At 31.7% G+C, this 22,444-nt stretch overlaps 2 protein-coding genes across 2 annotated transcripts; one reads left to right on the top strand and one right to left on the bottom strand.

Moving 5' to 3' along the window:
* Positions 1–765: 765 nt before the first annotated feature.
* Positions 766–6,603, top strand: LOC134726668 (substance-K receptor-like). Its single transcript, XM_063591080.1, has 4 exons — positions 766–1,105; positions 2,588–3,027; positions 4,346–4,450; positions 5,262–6,603. The coding sequence occupies exons 1-4, from the start codon at positions 766–768 to the stop codon at positions 5,580–5,582; spliced, it is 1,206 nt and encodes a 401-aa protein (XP_063447150.1). The 3' UTR covers positions 5,583–6,603.
* A 1,709-nt stretch (positions 6,604–8,312) lies between these two features.
* Positions 8,313–20,849, bottom strand: LOC134726667 (uncharacterized). The gene is made up of 12 exons (XM_063591078.1): positions 20,755–20,849; positions 17,310–17,415; positions 16,669–16,795; positions 15,117–15,233; positions 14,361–14,506; positions 13,749–14,025; positions 13,453–13,516; positions 12,865–12,940; positions 11,088–11,220; positions 9,785–9,907; positions 9,053–9,207; positions 8,313–8,886 (listed from the first exon to the last, which is right to left on the bottom strand). The coding sequence occupies exons 1-12, from the start codon at positions 20,817–20,819 to the stop codon at positions 8,479–8,481; spliced, it is 1,797 nt and encodes a 598-aa protein (XP_063447148.1). The 5' UTR covers positions 20,820–20,849; the 3' UTR covers positions 8,313–8,478.
* Positions 20,850–22,444: the final 1,595 nt, after the last annotated feature.

Here is a 22,444-nt window from a genome sequence, read left to right as displayed (position 1 = left end):
CTTTTTTTTTTAACTTTTAATTTTTGAATGACATCTTGTTTTGTTATCCGGTCTTAGTAAGTCCACGGAAGTTACATATTTCGTTAAAAGAACAAATAATTGGTTTTGTACCATGGAAATAAAGTACACTATTGACCAGTCAATATAATACTTCCATGCTGGTACATATCAAACAGCACCTTTAACTGTAGACATATAGATTGATATGATACAATGGCTCGTTGTCCTTATATCTGAATACAGAAATTACTATTTTACGAAAAACACTTTTTATCAAAATTCATCCCTTTTGATACGCAGACAAACTCTCAACTAGAACATATAAACATATGTATATGTCATTTTTTGTTATACCTGTTACTGTCAAATCATACAGGATTTCTTAAAGACAACATCTTAAAATGAAATCACAGATGCTGTCTCTTTAGTGGTTATTTACAATCATTGAATTCTACGAAGTTCGAAAAAGTCTATTCTAATATTTGTTAACATGATGGACAAATTCTATTTGTTCCTGTTGATAATGTGATTTTCAAAGAAACTTTCTTACGTTCACTTTTATTGGAATTAATTATTTTGTATGACGATAGTGATCTATGGTGAGATAATACCAGATTTTATTCCTATCAGAGTAAAATTAAATATTGACAATGATAACCAAGTAGGCGTTTGATAACCCTCAATGGTAGCAGCAACACTATCGTATTTATTATTTCTGTCAGTATCATATTCGTCCATAATTCTCATGGACGGAAGCGGTCTACAATGTCTGGCAAATGTGAAAATACCGCAACAGTCAGCGATGAAGATTTATTAAATACAAATTTTATAGGCGAATTAAAAAAGTTTCCAGCATGGGAAACAGCAGTGAAAATAGCCGTTGTAGCGGCTGTAGACCTCGTCGCTATCATTGGAAATATTCTCATCATCTTTATTGTTGTTCATTCAAAGAAAATGAGAACTGCTACCAACTTTTATATTGTGAATTTATCCATTGCTGATTTACTTGTTGCTTGCTTTCCAATATGGATTCACCTTGTCGATGACGTTACTGAAGGTTGGGTAGTAGGGGCGTATTTCTGTAAATTTAATCCTTTCATACAAAGTAAGTAAATAAATATGACGAGACTAGAAATTTTCTTTTGATTTAAATAATGTAAAGGAATAAACTCAAAAAAATACTATTTTGAGTACACGCAACTATTTGCTACTTATTTTACGATTTTGATAAAAGAGGATTGCAGTTTCGTAAACGTTCAGAAATTTATATTCGTGTGACAACAACTTGAATGTTAAAATAATTGAATATCGTTTCATGCATTAATAGCAATCATACACATTCTTTTTTCCGTTTTGTTAATCATTAGTTTTGTTATCTTATAGTTCTGTTATGTGTGTGTGTTGAATTGTCTTTGATTTTTGTTCTTATGTTGTTGTTGTTGCACTTCAGTGTTTCTATTGTTCTGTTGTTTTCTTCATTTTTAGTTTGTCACCCGGATAGTTTTCTCAATTTATGACTTGCGAATAGCGATATACTACAGTTGCCTTTATTTGTGAAAAAGAAAAAGAAAACACAGAGATCAATGGTACCACAGTGTGTAGCACCTATTCATGCTAGCAACCTAAAATCTCATTTGTTTAACCAGTTCTTATCAGAGAACACTGTTTGTGTAAACTGTAATCACCCTGTTGAGGATAACAAACATTTCTTTTTCATTTGCCCTAAGTACAATGATGTAAGACAGATCCTTCTTGATTCCATTAACTCCGTTGCTGACAATGTTGATATAAATATTGAATTATTACTTTTTGGAAACAGATTATTTTCATATGATATGAATATTGCTATTTTTAAATCTGTTCATAAATATATCAGTGACACTCATCGTTTTGTTTAAAACTTACTTATTTTTTGCTTCATTTAGTTTTCTTTTTTCTTTTTTTTTCTTCTCCACTTAAACATTAATTCATTTTATCCACTAAGCAAGCTTAGTGTCTCTTTCAAGCCATATATATATATATTTCTAATGACTTATAAAGGATATTTGCATGTTTCAAGGTTCTTGAATATATGATGAGTAATTGCCTATATATACTTAAATATACTTTGCATTTAGTAAGTAACACTGTAAACATTTGTTTTCTCGTGTGTGCTCATAAGTAGCATGCATATTCCACTATATTGCATTATTTTAAATACAGTTGTTATAATTAAATTATACCTTGAACATGTAATATGGAGAGAGCTTTTATAGGCTGTGCCTGTTGCTCAATCCTTTTCATATCTTAATGAATAAAATATGTTTAAAATCAAATTAAAAATCACCTATTCATAACCGTTATTCTTTTAATGATTTCATTGTCTGTTCCTTCATGATGCATCTTTTTTTCTTTTTATTTGCATAGGAAGGAATATAAATATGTTTCATTCACGTGTTATTCGAAGTGTGCAGCTCTACAAAACAACTAACGCAATACAAATAAGCAACAGCCAAACAAACATGATATGTTTTTGCATTTATCATTGTATGAATAGCAAAAATTGAAACTGAATAACAAAATAAATGATTACGATTTTTTTTTTAAGTTACAGCAATGTGTGCAAGTATATTTACCCTGGTAGCTATTGCTGGGGACAGATTCTTTGCCATTATGTTTCCTCTGAAATCACGTGTTACACAGAGGAGAGTCAGTCTGGTTATGGTAATTATATGGACATGTGCTGCAGCCATAGGTATGCCAGCTCTGTTTTTCTACAAGTACACAAAAAGACAATGGAAGGATTTTCTCGAAAGATTCTGCTCTGATGTATGGCCGCAGACGAGAAACTCGGATGGCGAATGTGATAACGGATACAGGTCAAAGAGTGCGTACTGGGTATGTGTTCTTGTGGTTCTTAACTGGATCCCAATGGTTATTATGATAGTGATGTACACAATCATCCTTGTGAGGCTTGGGAAGAGAAGAATCATTCCGAGTTCTGGTGCGCTATCTACTTCTGCAATACAGCAGAGATCAAAACAAAAGGTAGATACTATAAAATACTTAAAAGGTTTGAAATAACAAATATGTTCTTATAATTATACGACTTTGAATTCTTGTATGATTGGATTGATAGCCGAATTACGTATCCTACATAGCATTTTATTATTAAGAAGTAAATGATTTAAAATTCTCATTCACTATGTTCATATACCGCAATTCGTTTGGCACTATTCATAATGTTCTCATTCCCTTTATTATCGTATGTTCTATACGTAGTTTGTTTTTTATTCCTATTTTTGTCCGATGCAGATTGTTTTCATTTCTTTATATATCCAATGCAGATTTTTTTCAATTCTCTTTTGTTAAATTTAGATTTTTTTCTAATCATTCTTTACTTTGATTAATCACATTCCTATGTTGGTCTAATACAGATGGTTTTTATTCCTTTTCTTTAAATCGGGTTGTTTTCATTTCTGTCGTTCTTACATTGTGTATTCAGATTATTTCATTTCTTCCATTTCCGATTGATTGTTTTTATTCCTATATTTGTTCAATGCAGATTGTTTTAATTCCTATTTTTGTAGGATACACATTTTTTTCAGTTCATATTTTTGTTGGATTCATATTTTCACACATTCCCTTCAATTGAAAATTAGCAAAACAAAATACAATAATATCATGTGATCGATTTAACACTTACTTCATTGATTTGACTCAAAACCTGACTCGGGATATACCTTCGAATTATAATATTACCAGATTAAAGATACCAAGATAGGTAACCAGTCGATAATGTTTTCACAGAGAGAAATGATATTAAAATGCAGGTACTCTTCACTAGGAGGCTGGACTAGTGGAGTCAATTGTTAACAGCAAGCAATATATTGTTGAATAAAAAAAAAAAAAAAGAAAAAAAAAGATAATGTTTTATTGACATAGTGTATACATAAAGTTTGACAGGATATTAGGGATGTGCAACCCATATTTTGTATTACCATGAACATACAAACATAGATGACTGCCCGTTAATCTTTCACAGCATGTGAAGTTATGATAATGGCAGCTCTGAGTTGATCGACAATGGCTCTTTATGAACTTATAATCCCAGATTATTTTGTTTTTGTTTTTAATTTCTGGTTCTGACCAACCAAAAGTTCTAATTTCTTATAAATGAGGAGAAACTGCTTGAAAGAAGCAAAGACAATTCTCTTATTTTTGTTGGTGTAATAATGACAGTTTTTCTTAATCGAGAGCAAATATTTGCCATTGTGGTAGTACTGAATATGCAAACATATCTTACACATAGCTCAGTAGATCTTTACTGCATCGTTTTATGTTTTGGCTTGTGATTGCATTTTAGGTTGTTATGATGTTGTTTGCCATATTGATAGCATTCATCGTATGTGCGATACCTTTCCAAGTAACCAAGCTGTTTGAACTGTTTCGGTCGGACAGGAGACAATCGGTATGTATTTTCTAAATCAACACTTTTTCATTATGAATTTCATTTCTTTGAGAAGGCACCCTTGTCTTATTTTTTTTTATTGCAATTCTTAAAAAAATTATCTGGAAACGACCTTTATGGCACGGTTTAAAAAAAACCAACAACTGCACTGTCAAAATTAGTATTCTGGTTTCTGATAGTTTGAAATGCACCAAGTTTTTATACAACCATATATAAATAAAAGGAGATGACTTGTGATGTGATTGTCAACTGAGACCACTTTTCATAAAGACCATGGACAAAAAATAAATGTGAACTATCACAATTTCCCGTACTAACGCTTGTCAATCCGTAGACCGCTTCGGTAATGCTTTATGAGTGGTAAGGCTATTTTGGTGGTCTTTAAAATGAATAGCTATATTGTAAACATTGAAACATGCTACATATAAGTTTGAAAATATCATAATTTCTACATATATGAAACTAAACACACAATTGCCTTACGAGAAGCAATGCAAGCAGATGCATAACCCCGCCGCAGTTTCGCGGCTGTCCCAATTCAGGAGCCTCTGGCCTTTGTTAGTCTTGTATGATTTTTAATTCTATTTTCTTGTGTATAATCCGGATTTGAATATGACGTCCATTATCACTGTACTAGTATACATATTTGTAAGGGGCTAGCTGAAGGACGCCTACGGGTGCCGGAGTTTCTCGCTACATTGAAGACCCATTGGTAGTCTTCTGCTGTTGTCTGCTCTATGGTCGGGTTGTTGTCGCTTTGACACATTCCCCATTTCCTTTCTCAATTTTACATACTATTTTTGTCTTACAGCTTCCTGACTGGTACAATCCTCTGTATTTTATTGCTGTAACATTGCTGTATACCAACAGTGCATTGAATCCAATTATATACAGTGGTTTGAATGAAAATTTCATGACCAGCTTTAGAAGTCTGATCAAAACAGTTTGCAAAAGAAAACCAAAAACAAACAGATGTACCAATAAGAATACAACAGAGATGATTAGTATTGTAGATTCACGAAGAGGATCTAAAGCATCAATGCTGGAAAGTCTAGCAGACGAACAGCATGGTACTTTCCGGTACATAACTAACAAAAAACAGATAAATCCTATTCGTAATTCTATTCCTTAAAGACTACAATATCTTTGTTTTAAATGTTTATGTAAACTTTCAGTTGCATACATCATTTTATTTATTATTACTTGCATTAAGGTTTATAATGTCAAGAAGCGTTTTAGCTTTTATCGTGTTCATTATGCTTAAATGTTTATTTCAAATATGAATGCTAATTTTCACCTTGGTGTTCGAGGGAGTTATTTTAAAAAGTGCACATTAAAATGTCGCATATTTATGTTATTGCACTATCCTTTCATCCCCGTTGACTGCTTTCGATATCAAAAGTTGAAATTGCACTGTCTGACTCCTTAAATTTTTAAACAAATGGTGTCCATATTTATTTTCATTTAGCCGTGTAAATGTGGTCAACATCGATACTTTTGTCATATAACATTAAAAGCTCATAGCACAATAAACTACCTTAACCTAAAACTTGAACCTGCAAATGAAATAATTTGCCACTATCCAATGTCTATGTTAAGTAAACCATATAATTTGAGTAAAAAACCGTTATTGGATATAATTTAAACAGCTCACATCATTATGAACAAGTTTCACCACAAAGTCATGGTATACGTCCTAAAATACACTTGTTTAACCTGGTACGTAACGGACAGAAGGACAGAACAGAAAAAAATCATGTTTAACCTATGCTGGACATGAATATGAAATCATTAGAAAATTTAATACAACTTACCAATTTTCATTCAAATTTAAACAATATGAAGACACAAAAAAATAAATAAATACCAAAACATTAAGCTATCAAAAAGAGTAAAATAGAAACGAAGATGTAATAGTTTTTCTCTGTCAAATACTTGCATACATCTAGAAATATAATAATCTAACAACAGTTTATTGATTATTTACATAAAAAAAACTATTTTGTTTCAGAGCGACCAGGTTCTATTTTGCTCGCCCAACTTTGTTCTCGTACTCCTGGCGACGTACCATGTGTCTTTAAAATATAAAATGGTTTCAGCCCAGCATTTTTGTTGAGGAATTTGTCTATATTAACATTTATAACCGTGTCCCGAATAAATATTTCAGAAATATTTGCCAATTGAAGTTCAACCTTTTAATCCGTTTTAACGAGATATTTTTCGTTAATTGAGTATGTTTAAAATATTTGTATCTGGACATTTTCCAATCATCAATTTATCAACAAAAAAATATTCTACTGATAAGCGGAAATAGGAAATCTATACCTTTACAATTCATTTAAAACTTTTAAACTACATCTCCAATTGGCCAAATAGCAAGCACCATGGTATATATCTCTCGAATAAGATTTTGCGGATACCTACAAATGTAGAAAACAGGGGGAAAGAACACACAGACGCTCATCGGTCTATAAACTTCAAGTCATTTAAAATCTCACAAGTTTATTTTCATAAATCAAAAATAGAAACCCCAAATAAAAACAGATGCCACACTGTGCATTATCTAAACCAAATAAAAAAAAATTAGCGTTCCAAAGCCCCCTTGTATATTCTATCTACCAAATGACAATTACTTTTTAATAAAGGTTTGTCAAGAAATAAAGGCAACAGTAGTATACCGCTCTTCGAAAGTTATAAATCGATTGAGAGAAATCAAAACCGACTTACAAACTAAAACCCAGGAAAACGCATCAACTATAAGAGGAAAACAAAGAAACAACGAAAACACTGAAGTGCAACAAAAACGAAAGACAATGCAATGCACATAGAAACGAACTATAAGGTAATAGCTGCCATTTTCCTGACTTGGTACAGGACATTTTAAGAAAAAAAAGTTGGGCTGAACCTGGTTTTTAAGATTACTACCTGTGGTATTTTCCGTATTTTCCTTTTCTTTACACGTCATAAAAATTCAACAGGAAATGTATGTGTTAGAGTGCATTCAATGCAATACAATATCAAATATAAATTACAATTTCAAAGAGACATTGATCCTGTAAAAATAATAATCAGTGCTGATTTTCAACTTTACCTAAGTAAACGTATCATAGATACCAGGATCAAATTTTGTTTTTACTCCAGACGCGCGTTTCGTCTACAAAAGACTCATCAGTGACGCTCTAATAAAAAAGTCCAAATAAAATACGAAGTTGAGTGGCATTCAGGACCTAAATTCAAAACAGTTTTGCCAAATACATCTAAGGTAATCTACTTCAGAGGTAGAAAAGCCTTAACATTCAAAAGTTTTATTAACAGTTAAATTATAAGTATGACCATATCAATGATAATACATTTCAGCACAAAGGTGCTGACTACTGAGCTAGTGATACCCTTTGGGAATAAATATACTATTTTGATATGAATTTTATAAATAAAACTGGGCAAGAATTGTACACGTTAAGACGCTTAGAAGACCGGACAGAGACATGGTTTTTCTATGTATCCCGCAAGGCGTTACGGAGGACAAAAAGACGTTTTGTATGTAGCATATATGCATGCGTGCCAGATTTAACCTACTTAAATCACGAAAAGCGTCTGATTTTATGATTATTTAGAAGAGAGCTTTCATGAATCGAACTCAGAAAAATAGAAAGAATATTTTATAATGCCCGACATATTTCCCTCAGCTCCTCTTAACCAAAACAAAAAAAACGACCTTAATCAATATCGCCTCGTTCCCATTACGTACTAAATTATATGCCTGGTATGTTTATGACTTTTTACACTCCTGTTCCTTTCTCATTTAGTTAGCCTTATTTAATGTTTATTTAAACAATGAATGTTTGTGCATCAAAATAAAAAGCAACATACTGATTATATTACTACATGTACATAGTTATAAGTGGTGTTGTTTACATCTTGAAAATATTTGATCAAAAGTATTTCGTGAGTATAACCATATCTTTGCATATTAACTTCTATTTACCAACTAAATAAACAAGAAAAAGAAAATAATAATAAAATGTAACCTACTTCAAACAAACATACTTATTGTGTTTTCTAATTACTTTGTATCCACATGACACACACAATGTTTTACAACTCTTTCGTTCTGAAACGTCCGTTGTGTTTTTATTACGAGAACACTGTCTCCCTGTAGTCCCTTCAATGTTGTGTACCTGATTTTTCGTGCAGTAGTTCGGGGATTTTCGCAAGTACGTCAAATGCTTGTTTTTAATCTTGGTTACTTTTTGAGTGGTTTTATATTTTCTTTGGTGTAACTGACCATCAAGAAACTGTACATGTTTTGCTTTTTTGTAGCGGTTTTTAAGAAAACTTCCAATATGGCGAAATGTGGAAACTTGTCTCCAACATATTATGAAGGTACAACCTTTGCCTTGGCACGTACACTTTGTTTTGGCTGTCTTTTCAACTGCCTGAAATGAAAAAAGAGAATCATTATCTGTGTGATTACTTTTATCATTAGACGGATGATTAACGATAAGAACCGATGTAATACACACATTGATTTAGCGCATTTACCTCTAACTCGAAGTTGAGCTGAACGTGCATGCATACATGATTTGTTTAAATTTCACCAACCTTATACCCAACTTCATAATTATGTAGATGCATAGCTGCATTTTCGTCCTTTCCAGAAGTAAACTCCTTTAGTAACTCGTAAGTAAATGTGCCTCCAAATTTGATCTTGTTACTGCAGCCATCCCAATAAAAGGTTTGAATGTTGTCTATTGGATCTACAAAAATGCAAATCACATCTTATTAATTTGTATAAAACATATAGCCGATCATTAAATAACTATCTATAGATTTATTGTTTTATAAGAGTTAAAGGTCACGAGCAACACGAAAGGTGCCATATGCAGGGCAAAATCTGTTATCCCTTCTTGGACACCTGAGATCACCCCCAATTTTGGTGGGGGTCTTTTTGCTCAGTCTTCAGTTCTCTTTGTTGTGTTTCGTGTACTTTTGTGAGTCTGTTGGTTCTTTATTTAAACCATGGCGGTGTCAGTTTATTTTCGATTAATGAGTTTGAATGCCCCTTTAATATCTTTCGCCTCTTTTTCTCATACTAAAATACTTCTGACACTATCATGCGAGAACTAGTGAATTTCTATATTCCTTTTACGTGTAATATAAGTTATCTGTTTGATTTGATATAAATAGTTAGCAATATTCAAACTGCAGCAGCTAAATAATTATATATACATGTGAACAAAACAATAAGTAGATTTTGAAACACATAGATGATGTGAATTTTTTTTATTGACGTGTAAAACATCGGTAATGGTGATTTAAATTGTAGATCTATACCTTGTTTATATTTTGTGATCTCACATGAACAGAACTTTTCGTTTCCAGAGCTGCACATTTTTGCAATTTCGTGAATTACACCAGCTGCAGTGATTGCTTGCACAAAAGCAGCCTCTCTGGTGGCTGAAACAAAAATAGACAAAAGTATTTTTGGCGATTTAAATGCAAGATAAGTTTAATTAATCAAAAACATATGATTTCCATATAAGTTTAAATTTTCTTAAAACTTAGGAGTGCCTCACTTGTTATCCATATGTTTGATGTTTTTGAGCTTATAATTTTGCCATTTGATTAGGGACTTTCCTTTCATAATTTTCTCTGAGTTCAGTACTTTTGTGATTTTTTTCTTCGCTGTATCTTATGGTCAAGTGAGATGTGGTTTGTGTGGAAAAGGTGTTATATCTTCTTTTTACATATACACAAATGTGGTATAATAAGCCTGTCTACAAAAACTCAAATTTGTTAAACAAATTCTTTCATAATTCTGCTGGACATTAGGAATGCACAAGATCTAGTATGGTTGGATACATGTACTACAATATTCACAGTTGTTGGTATTGGTGAATCAATATTTTCTTTGGATTTTAAAAATATGCATTTTTGGTGTTGATGTACATGCATATATAGTCAGATAGACAATCCGAAACTTGTAAATATATGATTCCCTTTTCTTAATCAATATGAGCTTGACGCAAAATTGTATAGCAATGTAAATCAGTAAAGGCAAACTTATTCCATGACCAAGTATCACAGCAGATCTTAAATACCCATGCTGATTGATATTCGAATTTTATATATTCTGTCCTTAACATGTTCCCAATTCTACATATGATTCTAGCCAATGGAATTTATCCTAAATTTTAAGGCAACCAATGATAACCGATATCTGTTACCTACTCATTTCACTGATAGCATGACTATTTTAAGAATGCAATATCTTCGCACCGTGATGTGTTGCAATGAAGAAAAGTTTCATTTTATTGGAAGCCATCATAATCTTGCTCTTAACGAAATTTCGATTCGAATTGCAAATCTAAAACGTCAAATTTTGACCAGGAATATTCAATTTGAAAAGATCTTTTTGATATCTCGAAAAAAACCCAATATAAATTGCTCTGTCATATATGCCGCACATCTCAATTTTCTGTAGCAGATATTATTTCTTAATCTTCAAAACATCAAAATACATTCTGCTTTAAGTTGTAAGTATAATGACAAGCACTTATGTATAACAGTTAGGGTTTTCTATAGTAAGAAAGCAAACAAATGGCTTAATTAGCATGTGCAGCAAAACACAACTAACCGAATTCTTGACTTATTGTTGCTTTGTTTTCGGGGCAGTTCCATCTTTCCCATTTAAATTGATACTGACATTCTTCCTGTGCTGCTGAAGTGTCACGTCTTATACTACGCAAAATATGATTCTTTGACAGAATCTATAAAAAAAATTGTTTGAAATAAGATTTACGTGTTTCTTGAAATATGTGTCATAAAACTAAAATCACAAAATAACTGAACTCAGAATAAAATCAAATCGGAAAGTCCCTTATCACTTGACAAAACCCATAAAACAACTGTCATATTTTTGACTTGGTACAGGCATTTTCGAATGTAGAGAGACGTAGATTAAACCTAGTTTTATTGAATGTGATTCATAAGAGTTATTTTACTTTACTTATGAATGTGAAGAAGTTCTTATGGATTTCTAATCAAACTGCAATAGTATTGATAAAGAGTGAATATACATTCGAAAGGAACAAAACAACTTAATATGAAAATAGAACAAACATTTGAATTTATATTCAATAGTAATAAATAAATATGAAACTATGAGTTATGTGAGCAAAGATTACAAAATAATACCACCCCTTGCATAGACAATGTTTTGGTAAGGAGAACCAAACATAAATTGAGATAAAAAAAAAAAAAAAACAGAAGGTGTACAATAGCATTATATGGTTAAGATTTGAGAATGTTTCAAATTACAATTAATGGTTTAAGAGGGGTCGCAGATACTAATTTGAAACCTAATTAAGCAATTGCCATTTTTTTTTTATCAACAAATGAAATGGAAGGTATGCCATGAATCATTGAAATTAAAATTCATTTACTGGTTAAGGAGGAGTTGGAGAATAGATATATAATAATCATAATATGAAAGCGCAAAGTCCATGGTTTTGTTTTGGTAAATCCGGGGGGGGGGGGGGGGGGATCTCAAAAATCACATCTTACATCTATTCGAAAACCTTTAAATGATATTTAAAAAAAAATCATTCAAATACTCCATTAAAAGTTGCAGACATTAAACAAATCTGTTTATGAGTTCTTCATGAATCGTTTCACTAAGATGTAGATGCAGAAATCCTGTATCCTTCTCATGTTTATTTCAATATGTCGTTTTCATACGATAAAATCTATTAAAAAAAATTTAAAGATTTTTTTAAAGAGATAACAATAGCTGGAATTTCCCGTAGATGCTGACAATAAAGTTACCCAATGCTTTTAAGAATAACTGAAGATAAATGTTTTCTCAAAACGTCAAATTAATAAAATTAACATAAACTTAAACAAATGATTTTGTAATAATTTCAGTTATCTATTAATATTTTTAGTATCCTTTAAATGGTTTGAATGGTATGGTTCTGGTTTAATTATAACAAACTAATTTTTTTTTACCAAATAATTAAGTATCCCTTAGTATATGTAGATCCTCAAGTCTTATTATTGAAAAGTATTAAAAATAAGAAGAATAAAAACTGCATCTGTGAACAATATCGTATATATGAAACGTAGAATTAACTGTTTATACAAGCAAACATTTAGGAGATAACGACACATTGAATCCTTTAAAGGGCCCGAACTGTGGTCTTTGTTTTATGGAATACAATCTATTGTCTGTACATATATACCTCGATACTTAGTGCCATGCAGGATATGCAACTCATTCCGTTTCTTTTTTTTTAAATCCAGTAGAAAAGAGAATTTTAAAAACAATACTTAAGCTTTCATCTGATTGAAGTTTAAAGTTTTTACATTTAAATGGATGTTTTTTTTATGACTTTACTTTGATTAGTACTTGCCTGGAGTCTTGTGAGAAATAATGCATTGTGGGTATTATTAGATGTCATAAGTTGATATGTAACCGGGTCGAATAACCTGGAAATATAAAGTTGTTTGTCGCAATACATTGAAAAAGTAATGAAACAAGTTTCGCATAGTTTATTATTTATTTCTTTAACGGGAAAAATGAAACAAGATGATATTTCATAGAGAAACAGTATTCCATATCATATGAAATTCAAAACATTTTTATAAACCATTGAAAGTACTCAAAAATCTAGGAAATAGACAAGCAAATAAAGGCAACAGTAGTATACCGCTGTTCAAAACATAAATATATGGACAAAATACAAAATCGGGGTAACAAACTAAAACTGAGGGAGACGTATTAAATATAAGAGGAAAACAACGACACAACATTAAAATGGAACACACACAGAGACGGAATAAGCAATAGACAAATCCGATAAGAATAACAACTATAACACCAAAACCAAATACATGAAGTTGGGATAGAAAAGTACCGTGACACTTAAATATAAATCGGATAATTTACATGTGAATTTGATCATCATATGTATCAGGAATATATATATAGGGTAATTTACCAGTGATCTGTCAACTTAACAATCCTCAACATCTTTACAAGATTTTGGTATATCTTTAACATTGCTGCAATAGAAAAATGATAAAATAGAAGGAGAACAAGTACAAAACAAGATGTAATTTTTAAACTAACTATCGATGGATTTACCTTATGAACGTAATAAATGAATTAAGCTTGCCATTAAAATCTAATTAACCTGGTGGAAATTTATTAAGAAGAAAACAGATTAAAAGAAAATGGAATGTGATCTTAAAATGATTTTTGGAGATTACTTATAATACATTATCCACTGCTTACCTTTGTTTTTGTAGATTGGTGGTATGTAAATACTATCAGTTGAAATCTGTAAGTATGCTAATTCTTTCCTTAAAACCAATTCACGAGTTACTCCAAAATATTCAAACCAAAGCTGTTTGTCCATATATTTAACATATTGTGCATGTCCATAAAGTTTTTTCAAGAAAGTTCCAATTTCACGGAAAGTGGAAACTTGTTTCCAGCATACTCTCATGGTTGCACAGCTTTTATTAATACCAGGGCATACACAGTCCAATTTTGCACCCCGTAACACTGCCTAATGAATATCAATGATATATAAGATGTTGGTAAATTGTTTAAAAAAAATATAGACAGCAAATTTAATGATACATGAATATACTCATATCAATTATTAAAGTCAACGAAATATATTGTTTTATTATTGAGCTTCAGTCCCTTTACCATTATCTTGTTTTATATCATTGTGTTAATAGCTAACTACTTTAAACGATTTAAAAAAATTATGTCGATACTTTTGGTTGTATGTGTTGACGTTGGTTTTCTTCAACTACGGAAACACAAAGAATTACAAAATAACTATTAGCGCTTTCAACCGTCGATTCGGTTTTCGATATATATAGTTTTACTCACCCGTAGTCCGACTTTATAATTATGCCGTCGCATAGCTGAATTTGCATCATTTCCAGGGTCCAACTTGTTCAGTAACCGCTCTGAAAACTTCATCCCGAAATTTATGTTATCACTACATCTTCCCCAAACCATTCCCGATTGTTCTCCTATAGAAATATACTTTCTCATAGTCAAAGCTTCATTGTAATAAAATAGAGTATGAACATGGGTTGCTTTTTGTAAAAAAAGCTTTATTGTGATAAAATAAGATTTATTCTTTCGTTGCGCTGTGATGGAACCCATACTTAAAAACATCAAGGTGTGTTTTTTTTTAGTTAAGATTTGGAAGCACTTACAATTTTACGTAAATTTTGCAGCGTAAATTTCACGATCGCCATCACGACTCGAGTTGGTTGACAGTTATGGAATATCCATGTCACATGTGTCACATAGAATATCGGATATGTTCCAATTGTCGTAACTACGATCCAGTCCCCTCCCCCAAATGTGACCTACTGAATTCGAATTATTACAGGATTTGTATTAACATGAACAACACAACGAGTGCCAGATATTGATCAGGATCTGCTTACCCTTCCGGGCACCTAATATCATCTCCAGTTTTTGGAAGAGTTCGTATTGCCTAGTCTTAAGTTTTCTCCGTTGTGTTTTTGTACTGTTTTTTTTGTCTGTTTCTTTTTGTAGCAATGGCGTTGTCAGTTTATTTTTGAGTTTGAATGTCCCTTTGGTATCTTTTTTTCTTTACAACTATCTTACCCCGTTTTGTATGATCACATGTACATAATGTCTGATCCTCTGACCTACAATACATCGTCACGGCATACACGAGTCCAGCTGCCGTGATTGCTTGGACAAAAGACGCCTCCCTCCTAGCTGTAATAAAAATGTATTGTGTACAATTAATCCGCGTCTAGAGAATAAATCATAAGCCGGGTCTTATATGAGCAGACCGGGTTTAAAGTGGTGATGTATATGTTAGTGTTCCAATGGTGTTATGTTTTATATCTGGATTATTATATCTAGAAAACATTATTATCACACATATAAGTATATAACTTTAATATATGAGAACATTACATTTGGGAAACGGTACTCCGCCTCCCTCCACCAACGAAAAGTTGTCAACACAAAAACAAACAACCTGTCAATCAATCATTCAAGGTTTTTGTTTAGCTCAAAATCATGACACATTTTTTTTCATGGACAACAATCCTCTCAAGCACACGGTTTGCATATATCACTAGAACACCAATGAATGTTTAAGATGGTACCCGAACATTCCGAATATGAATATGGGTAAAGGAAAAAAAAAGATATTTGAATATATACAGACTCAATAATTCAATATTTTGAGAAAAAGTTTATGATAAAATCTTGTACGTGGTTTACATCAATGAGAAAGTAAACCAACACCATGAAACAAAAAGAAACTCAGAGATCAACATTCGGTCATTCGGTCCTCCATTATTGACTGGATAGTAATAGTTAAAATAATAAATGTGTCTATTATATTTTGAAACATTGAAAATATTCAAATTCTTTTCGTGTTTCACCTACCGAATGTTTAATTTCAAACAACAGTTAAACAAGTGAAAATTATAATGATTAAAAACTATAAATCAGCAAAACATAACATCATATAGGTTTCACTCTGTTATCTTCTTGTTCCGTTTCATTTTATTATATCCTTGCTTTTGGGTGTGAACTTATTGATAATGTATTACAGTCAAATATAAAAATATTTAAAATGAGATGTAATGTATTTTTTAAACGAAACAGCAGCCCATAATCTACATATATCTAATGAACACAAAAGTGTTAGAACCTATCAAATAGTCCTTTAAGCTGTTGGCATAAGTGAACATCAAATCTTGTTGTGCTTTACAAAAGTTCCACACTGTATTAAACAGTTCGATACGCATTGTTTATTTTAGGTTTGAATTGTGTATGAGATTTGTGACATACATTTTTAGTCATTAAGATTATTACAAAACGTCGACTGTTGTAGCCCTATTTTTGACAATGTTTACCTATTATGTCTGTTTATTTTGTTCACAAAACGTTGACAATATAATGAAATTTGTTGCAACTGTTATACAAGTGAGATGCCTAGGTAGCTAGATAACCAGGTTAAACCCACCATTATTACATTAATTAATTCCTGTACCAAGTCAGGAGTATGAAAGTTGTAATCAATTCGTTTGATGTATTTGAGCTTTTGATTTTTCCATTTGAAAAGGGATTTTCCGTTTTTTTTTTACGCGGATTTTTTTGTGATTTTACATTTTACAATTTTGTATTAACTCACAATCATTTTTGTCGAGCAATGCTATATTTACTGGACAATTCCAGGTACTGAATTCGAACTGATATTGACATTCTTCTTGTGCTATTGAAGTTCCATTGGCTATGACATGTAAAATTTCTCCATTAACCTGCATAAAAGAAAACACATATCGTAATGAAATAAACGGCTTAATAACAAATGATTTGCAATGTGTAGAATAAATATGAAATTTAAGAAACAGTGTGTTCTACGAGCTTTAAATTATTTTTTCGTAAAATTTAACGTATAAACAACAAGCAGAAATGCATTCTTAATTACTTTTCTTGAAAATTGAATCATTTCGGATTCTCATATCTGCCAGCGATCATCACTGACAAGAAACAAACATGCACACATGGTACATCAATTTTACGTTGAAATATTATGACATTAAACATACAGCATAATAGTTAAGTAATGATAAGCTCCGAACAAGAAAATGTAAACGTCTTCTTAAAAATTATTGTTAAAAAAGAACAGCTTTTAATTAATTATTAAAATAGAAATCTTTTGAATCTAATTTCAAAGTTTATGTTATTCTTTGAAAAAAAGTCCATGTATGCCGGATTAGTTAAGATGCCAAAAAAATTATCGTTTACAAACGAAAGAAAAATAGACCATACCGAATGTTGGTTGAGTAAATCAATGAAATCCGCATTCTCAGTATAGTTATTGAATATCTGTCCTCTCTTATTAGAGCTCTTCGAAATTTCACTCTGGGACCAGCAGCTAAAAAGAAAGTCTATGAACTTTAAAAATTATCCTTGTTATTTCAAAATGTACGTAAAACATACGTGTATAATAACATGCGTCTCTTGCGCTGATATTGAACCTAGAGCTGATAATACATGCGATATGAAAAATGTCATGTTATGATCTTTTTGTCATATGCTTCAACAGTAGAGAAATCATAGTGAAAAAAGTGTATAACACCCATTTTGTTTTGATTTTAAGGAAAAGATAGAATGAGACAACCGACCCTACATTCGGTGAAAAGTATTGGAACAGCACTTTCTTGTAGTACATCTACATGATCTAGTAACAAACACTTCAACAATTAGAAACGATATCCCTAAGTAAGATTAATAAAAACCTTCTTTAAATAAATAAAGCATCTTATTTTTATCAAGGTTGAGAATATTGTAAAACTAATCGTTTTATCACTGAAATGCTTAAATGCATCTTGACATCTATCAAATTGACTGATGATTACCACGTTAAAGCTGTGTCTGTATTTATTCATACTTTGCCATTACATGAAATTTTATTTTGCACACATGTTTAATTGATAAAAAATCGTCATGTCTAAAAATCAGTTTCAGTTAAGTTATGTTTTTCGAGAATACCGAAGTTATATGCGGATTTATATATATAGTTAGTAACACTGGAAAACCCAAACTCACAAATCGAAAAGAAATTAAATACTAGTGACGTCTTGGAAATTCCCTAACAACTGTTACAGAATTGGATGAGAAAAAAAGATATACAAATATAAATCATTTATATTATTGGTTACTAATAAATAGCTCAAATTATTACTGACGGATGATATTTTTCTGTAGTCGCCATTTACTTACTATAAATCGGACTGACAGGTACAAGACATGCAACCAAAAAAAGTGTACCAAAATACAGAACTACAAGGAATTTTAGAAAGGGGGAGTCAATAAAAACTAACAAAATCAAACGAACTGTCATATATCTAACTCGGTAGAGGCATTTTACAATTTTTAATGTAAAATGTGATTAATCCCTAAATGCATCAATGTAGTATTGTAAATGCTCCAACTGCGAACAAGTATTTAGTCTGTAGTAGTCTGACGGCAAATCTCAAATTGTATCGTTAAAACATTATTGACATAATTTGAAAACTTTTTAATTTAAACCTTAATTTTTTCTCCAAGTTTTCTGATTATCTTTTTCAATGAATTAAACGTTTACTATAAGAGCATACCGTAAAAACTAGTAGGACCCAGAGACATTTCTTATTTTGATTTGCCTCCCAAAAAAACGGGATTTCAAATTAATGAATATTACTTGATGCATTAACAGAGGCAACAGTTATATACCGCCGTTCAATAGTCATACATCGATTAAGCGAAAACAAATCTGGGTAACAAACCAAAACCGCGGGAAACACCACGACGTTAAGAGGAAAATAACGGAACAACAGAAACACTGTACTGCTACAAAAACAAACGCCATCATACATAGAAATGAACAATTTGAGTATAACATTACTGTCTATGAACAGGGAACTTTAAGAAACAATGGTGGGTTTAACCTGGTTTTATTGCTAGCCAAGCTAAGAGTGGTGCATTTTCCCTACCTCATATGACGCTTTTCAGTCGAATTCATAGGTAAAGTAAAAAGTATTACCTATCGTTAAAAAAAAATTACATTACAATATAAATAATCGAATAGAATGTCAAATTTGTATAGTCTATGGGCATATGGGTTTATTTTCGTGTTTACAATTTTCAGTTATTTGGCCTAGCTAAACCTGCACTTTATATTAAAGTTAACTTATACATGTTATACATCAATAAAAGAGGGACGAAAGATACCAGAGGGAAAGTCGACCTTATAAATCGAAAATAAACTGACAACTGAAAAAAATAAAAGACAAACCGACAAACAATAGAATACATGACACAACATAGAAAACTAAAGAATAAGCAACACAAACCCCACCAAAAACTAGGGGTGATCTCAGGTGCTCCTGAAGGGAAAGTAGATAACATTTGGCGCCCGTCGTGTTGCTTATGTTATAACAAATCCGGTAAATAGTCTAATTCGGTAGGTCACATTCATGAAAGGGAAGGGGATTGTAGTTACGACGTAAGGAACATATCCGATATCATTTGTGAAACGGTTATTCCATAACGGTCAACCAACTCGTGATGTCGTCCTTAAAATTTACAAAGGGATGATTTCAACTTCACCAATTGACACTCTTGGTTTAATAGCTTCCTTGTGAGCAGCAACCCTCTATCAAGAAAATCATGATAGAAAATGCAAGCACGAGAATATCGTATCAATTGGGACTGAGATATATACCCCGTATGCAGGTGCTGCTGGAATGTTGCTACTTAGATATGGTAAGTTCACAATTGGAAAGCTGAAATCATCTCTTTTGTCGATTTGTTTTGTTTTCAACCTACCCTCATAGTCATGGTATAGATGTAATTAAAAATATGAGGCCGACTTACCTGTATCTGTTGTATCTTTTATATTTTTAGTTCGATGGGATAGATGCGTTCGACACAGTCACCAAATTTTGAATTATTTTGTAAAAGAACGTAATCTATATAGCGGAAAGTAGAGTTAAAGGATATTGCTAGCTTCTTATCTTTCTTCCTAAGTAAGTTCCTGTATGAAGTCAGCCTCATAATAATAAAGAAATAAGTGGACAAGAAGAAGGCGCAATTGGTTTCGATTTGAATGCCGACGGTCTGTTGAAAAACACGTCCTCCGAACGTAACAAATATGTTGTCAATGAAGAAATCAAGCATCGTGATTATGTCAGTTTTAAAGATTTTTTTGAGAGGTGATATTTTATTTCATACTGAAAATTTATTTTTTGTAGATTTTATAATGTGCAACTGGTCTGCCGAATTTTATTTCTTCAAACAAGAAAAGTGTAGAAAATTTATCATTTTTTTTATATAAAAGATTCTCCAAATTTGAAACGTTGAACGACATTACTTTTATTCCAAACTGTACAAAAATCATATAATGTCCTTGGATATATGTGAATTCTAATTGAGAGGTAAAATATATCAAAGGGAAAATTCAAGTTAAAGGTTGAAAATTATCTGACAGTTTCCATGGTAAAAAAATTTGCACCAAGAACCCCACCAAAACTGTGGGTGATCTCATGTGCACCGGAAGGGTTAGCAAAACCTGCTTCTAATGTTGCACCCGTCGTGTTGCTCGTGAAAGTACAATAAAGAGTTCAGAGGGTGGTTTTACTTATGAAACTAATTTTAAAATATTTAGAAGCATATTGTGTACTGTACTATTTATTAGTTTCAATCGAAAATTTTAGTTGAACATTTTCTCTACCTTTTAGTGACTAACAAAAGAATAGATAAAATAAGCCAGTAACTATTTATTCCATTCATTATCATAGAACGTTGTGAATCACCAATCCTGGTAAATGAAACTGTTCCAATTCTAATTTTATCTCTTAGTTTTGTTTTTATCTTAATTATATTATAAGCATTATTTTGGGTTTTCCGTAATACAACTTGAATTGCGAAATGATCATGATGTTTACATCTGGTGAAATTTCAGCGTGTAGAGCAATTGGTTTCAATTACATCTTGTACTTTTTATACCTTTCTTTACTCTTATAGCGTCTGAATAAATCTGTATTAAAACTGATGCTACAAAATTCAATAAAATTTTCCTAAAAGTGTAAACGGTATAATATATAGCAAAATTATTTGGAAAAAAGAACAACTTCAATTAGAGTGGTTTCTTGTTGCAACAATTTATGTTTAATCAAATACTCTGAAACAGTTTGTTCTTCATGCAAAACAAAATGAAACATAAAAATTATCTTCTTTTTGGACGAGTTCCAAGTAGCGAAGTTGCAATCATCCTTTCGTAAATTTTACGGACGCCATCACGAGTTGTTTGACCGTATTGGATATGTATTTTACAGATGACGACGGATATGTTACAATTGTCGTAACTACGCCCCGTCCCCTTTTCCACATATGTGATCTATCGAATTAACAATATCAACCGGTTTGTACTCATACCAGTAACACACAATCACTGCTTATCCTTCCGGGGAACCTGAAATCACCTCCAGCTTTTGGTGAGGTTCGTTTTGCTCAGTTTTTTTGTTTTCTATGTTGTGTTTTGTGTACTGTTGATTGTCTGATGGTCTCTTTAGTCTTTAGCCATGGCACTGTCAGTTTATTTTCGACTGCAAATGTTTGCACCTGTCCTAAGTCAGGAATCTGATGTACAGTAGTTGTCGTTTGTTTATGCAATTTATACGTGTTTCTCGTTTTTTATATAGATTAGACCGTTGGTTTCCCCGTTTGAATGGGTTTACACTAGTAATGTTAGGGCCCTTTATAGCTTGTTGTTCGGTGTGAGCCAAGGCTCCGTGTTGAAGGCCGTACATTGACCTATAATGCTTATAAATTATTATTTGGATGGAGAGTTGTCTCATTGGCACTCACATCCCATCTTCCTTTATCTATATTATTGAATATCCTTTTTGTTGTCTTTCGCCTCTAATTTGAACCATATTTTGATTTCTTGAATTTTTAATGAATCTTATTGGGCAAATACTAGAGCCAGAATAATGATTTATCACATCTTTAAAAATAAAAAAAGTTTCTCCCACTTTTTGATTTCAAAACTTAACCCTTAATACAAAATTAGAGCAAAGACTCAATCGCAGAGTTAAATAATTGAAAATTATCTATATTGAATATTAAAACATAAGTAAATATAAAATGGTTAAAAATCTTTAAATAATACAATGATGGAAAATGCACAACCTCGATGTCAAATTATAACTTTTATTTGGGTATCTGTCTGTCCTGAATGTTCTTCCATTTATTTGTACTGTAGTCATATCATGTAATGTTGTTATTTAAGTGTTATATTTAACATTGCCTTAAAAGCGCGAGGTTTGTCTAGCCGTAAAACAAGGTTACACCCACATTTTTTTAATGCCCTATACCTAGTCGGGATAAAAGCAGTTGTTATTTTATAGTTTTTGTCTGTG

The sequence above is a fragment of the Mytilus trossulus genome, chromosome 7 (assembly GCF_036588685.1).
Source record: "Mytilus trossulus isolate FHL-02 chromosome 7, PNRI_Mtr1.1.1.hap1, whole genome shotgun sequence".
Classification (NCBI taxonomy): Eukaryota; Metazoa; Mollusca; class Bivalvia; order Mytilida; family Mytilidae; genus Mytilus; species Mytilus trossulus.
This window is presented reverse-complemented; position numbering and strand designations above follow the sequence as displayed.

Bases quoted from the DNA above. Each gene is read 5' to 3' on its own strand.
- LOC134726668 (XM_063591080.1), top strand. From the start codon at position 766: ATGTCTGGCAAATGTGAAAATACCGCAACAGTCAGCGATGAAGATTTA. The intron at 3,028-4,345 runs GTAGATACTATA...ATTGCATTTTAG, and splicing joins AGCAGAGATCAAAACAAAAG to GTTGTTATGATGTTGTTTGC. The intron at 4,451-5,261 runs GTATGTATTTTC...TTTGTCTTACAG, and splicing joins GGTCGGACAGGAGACAATCG to CTTCCTGACTGGTACAATCC.
- LOC134726667 (XM_063591078.1), bottom strand. From the start codon at position 20,819: ATGATAATGAATGGAATAAATAGTTACTGGCTTATTTTATCTATTCTT. The intron at 14,507-15,116 runs GTAAGATAGTTG...ATATTTCTATAG, and splicing joins ATGTGATCATACAAAACGGG to GAGAACAATCGGGAATGGTT. The intron at 8,887-9,052 runs GTTGGTGAAATT...TTTTCATTTCAG, and splicing joins ATTATGAAGTTGGGTATAAG to GCAGTTGAAAAGACAGCCAA.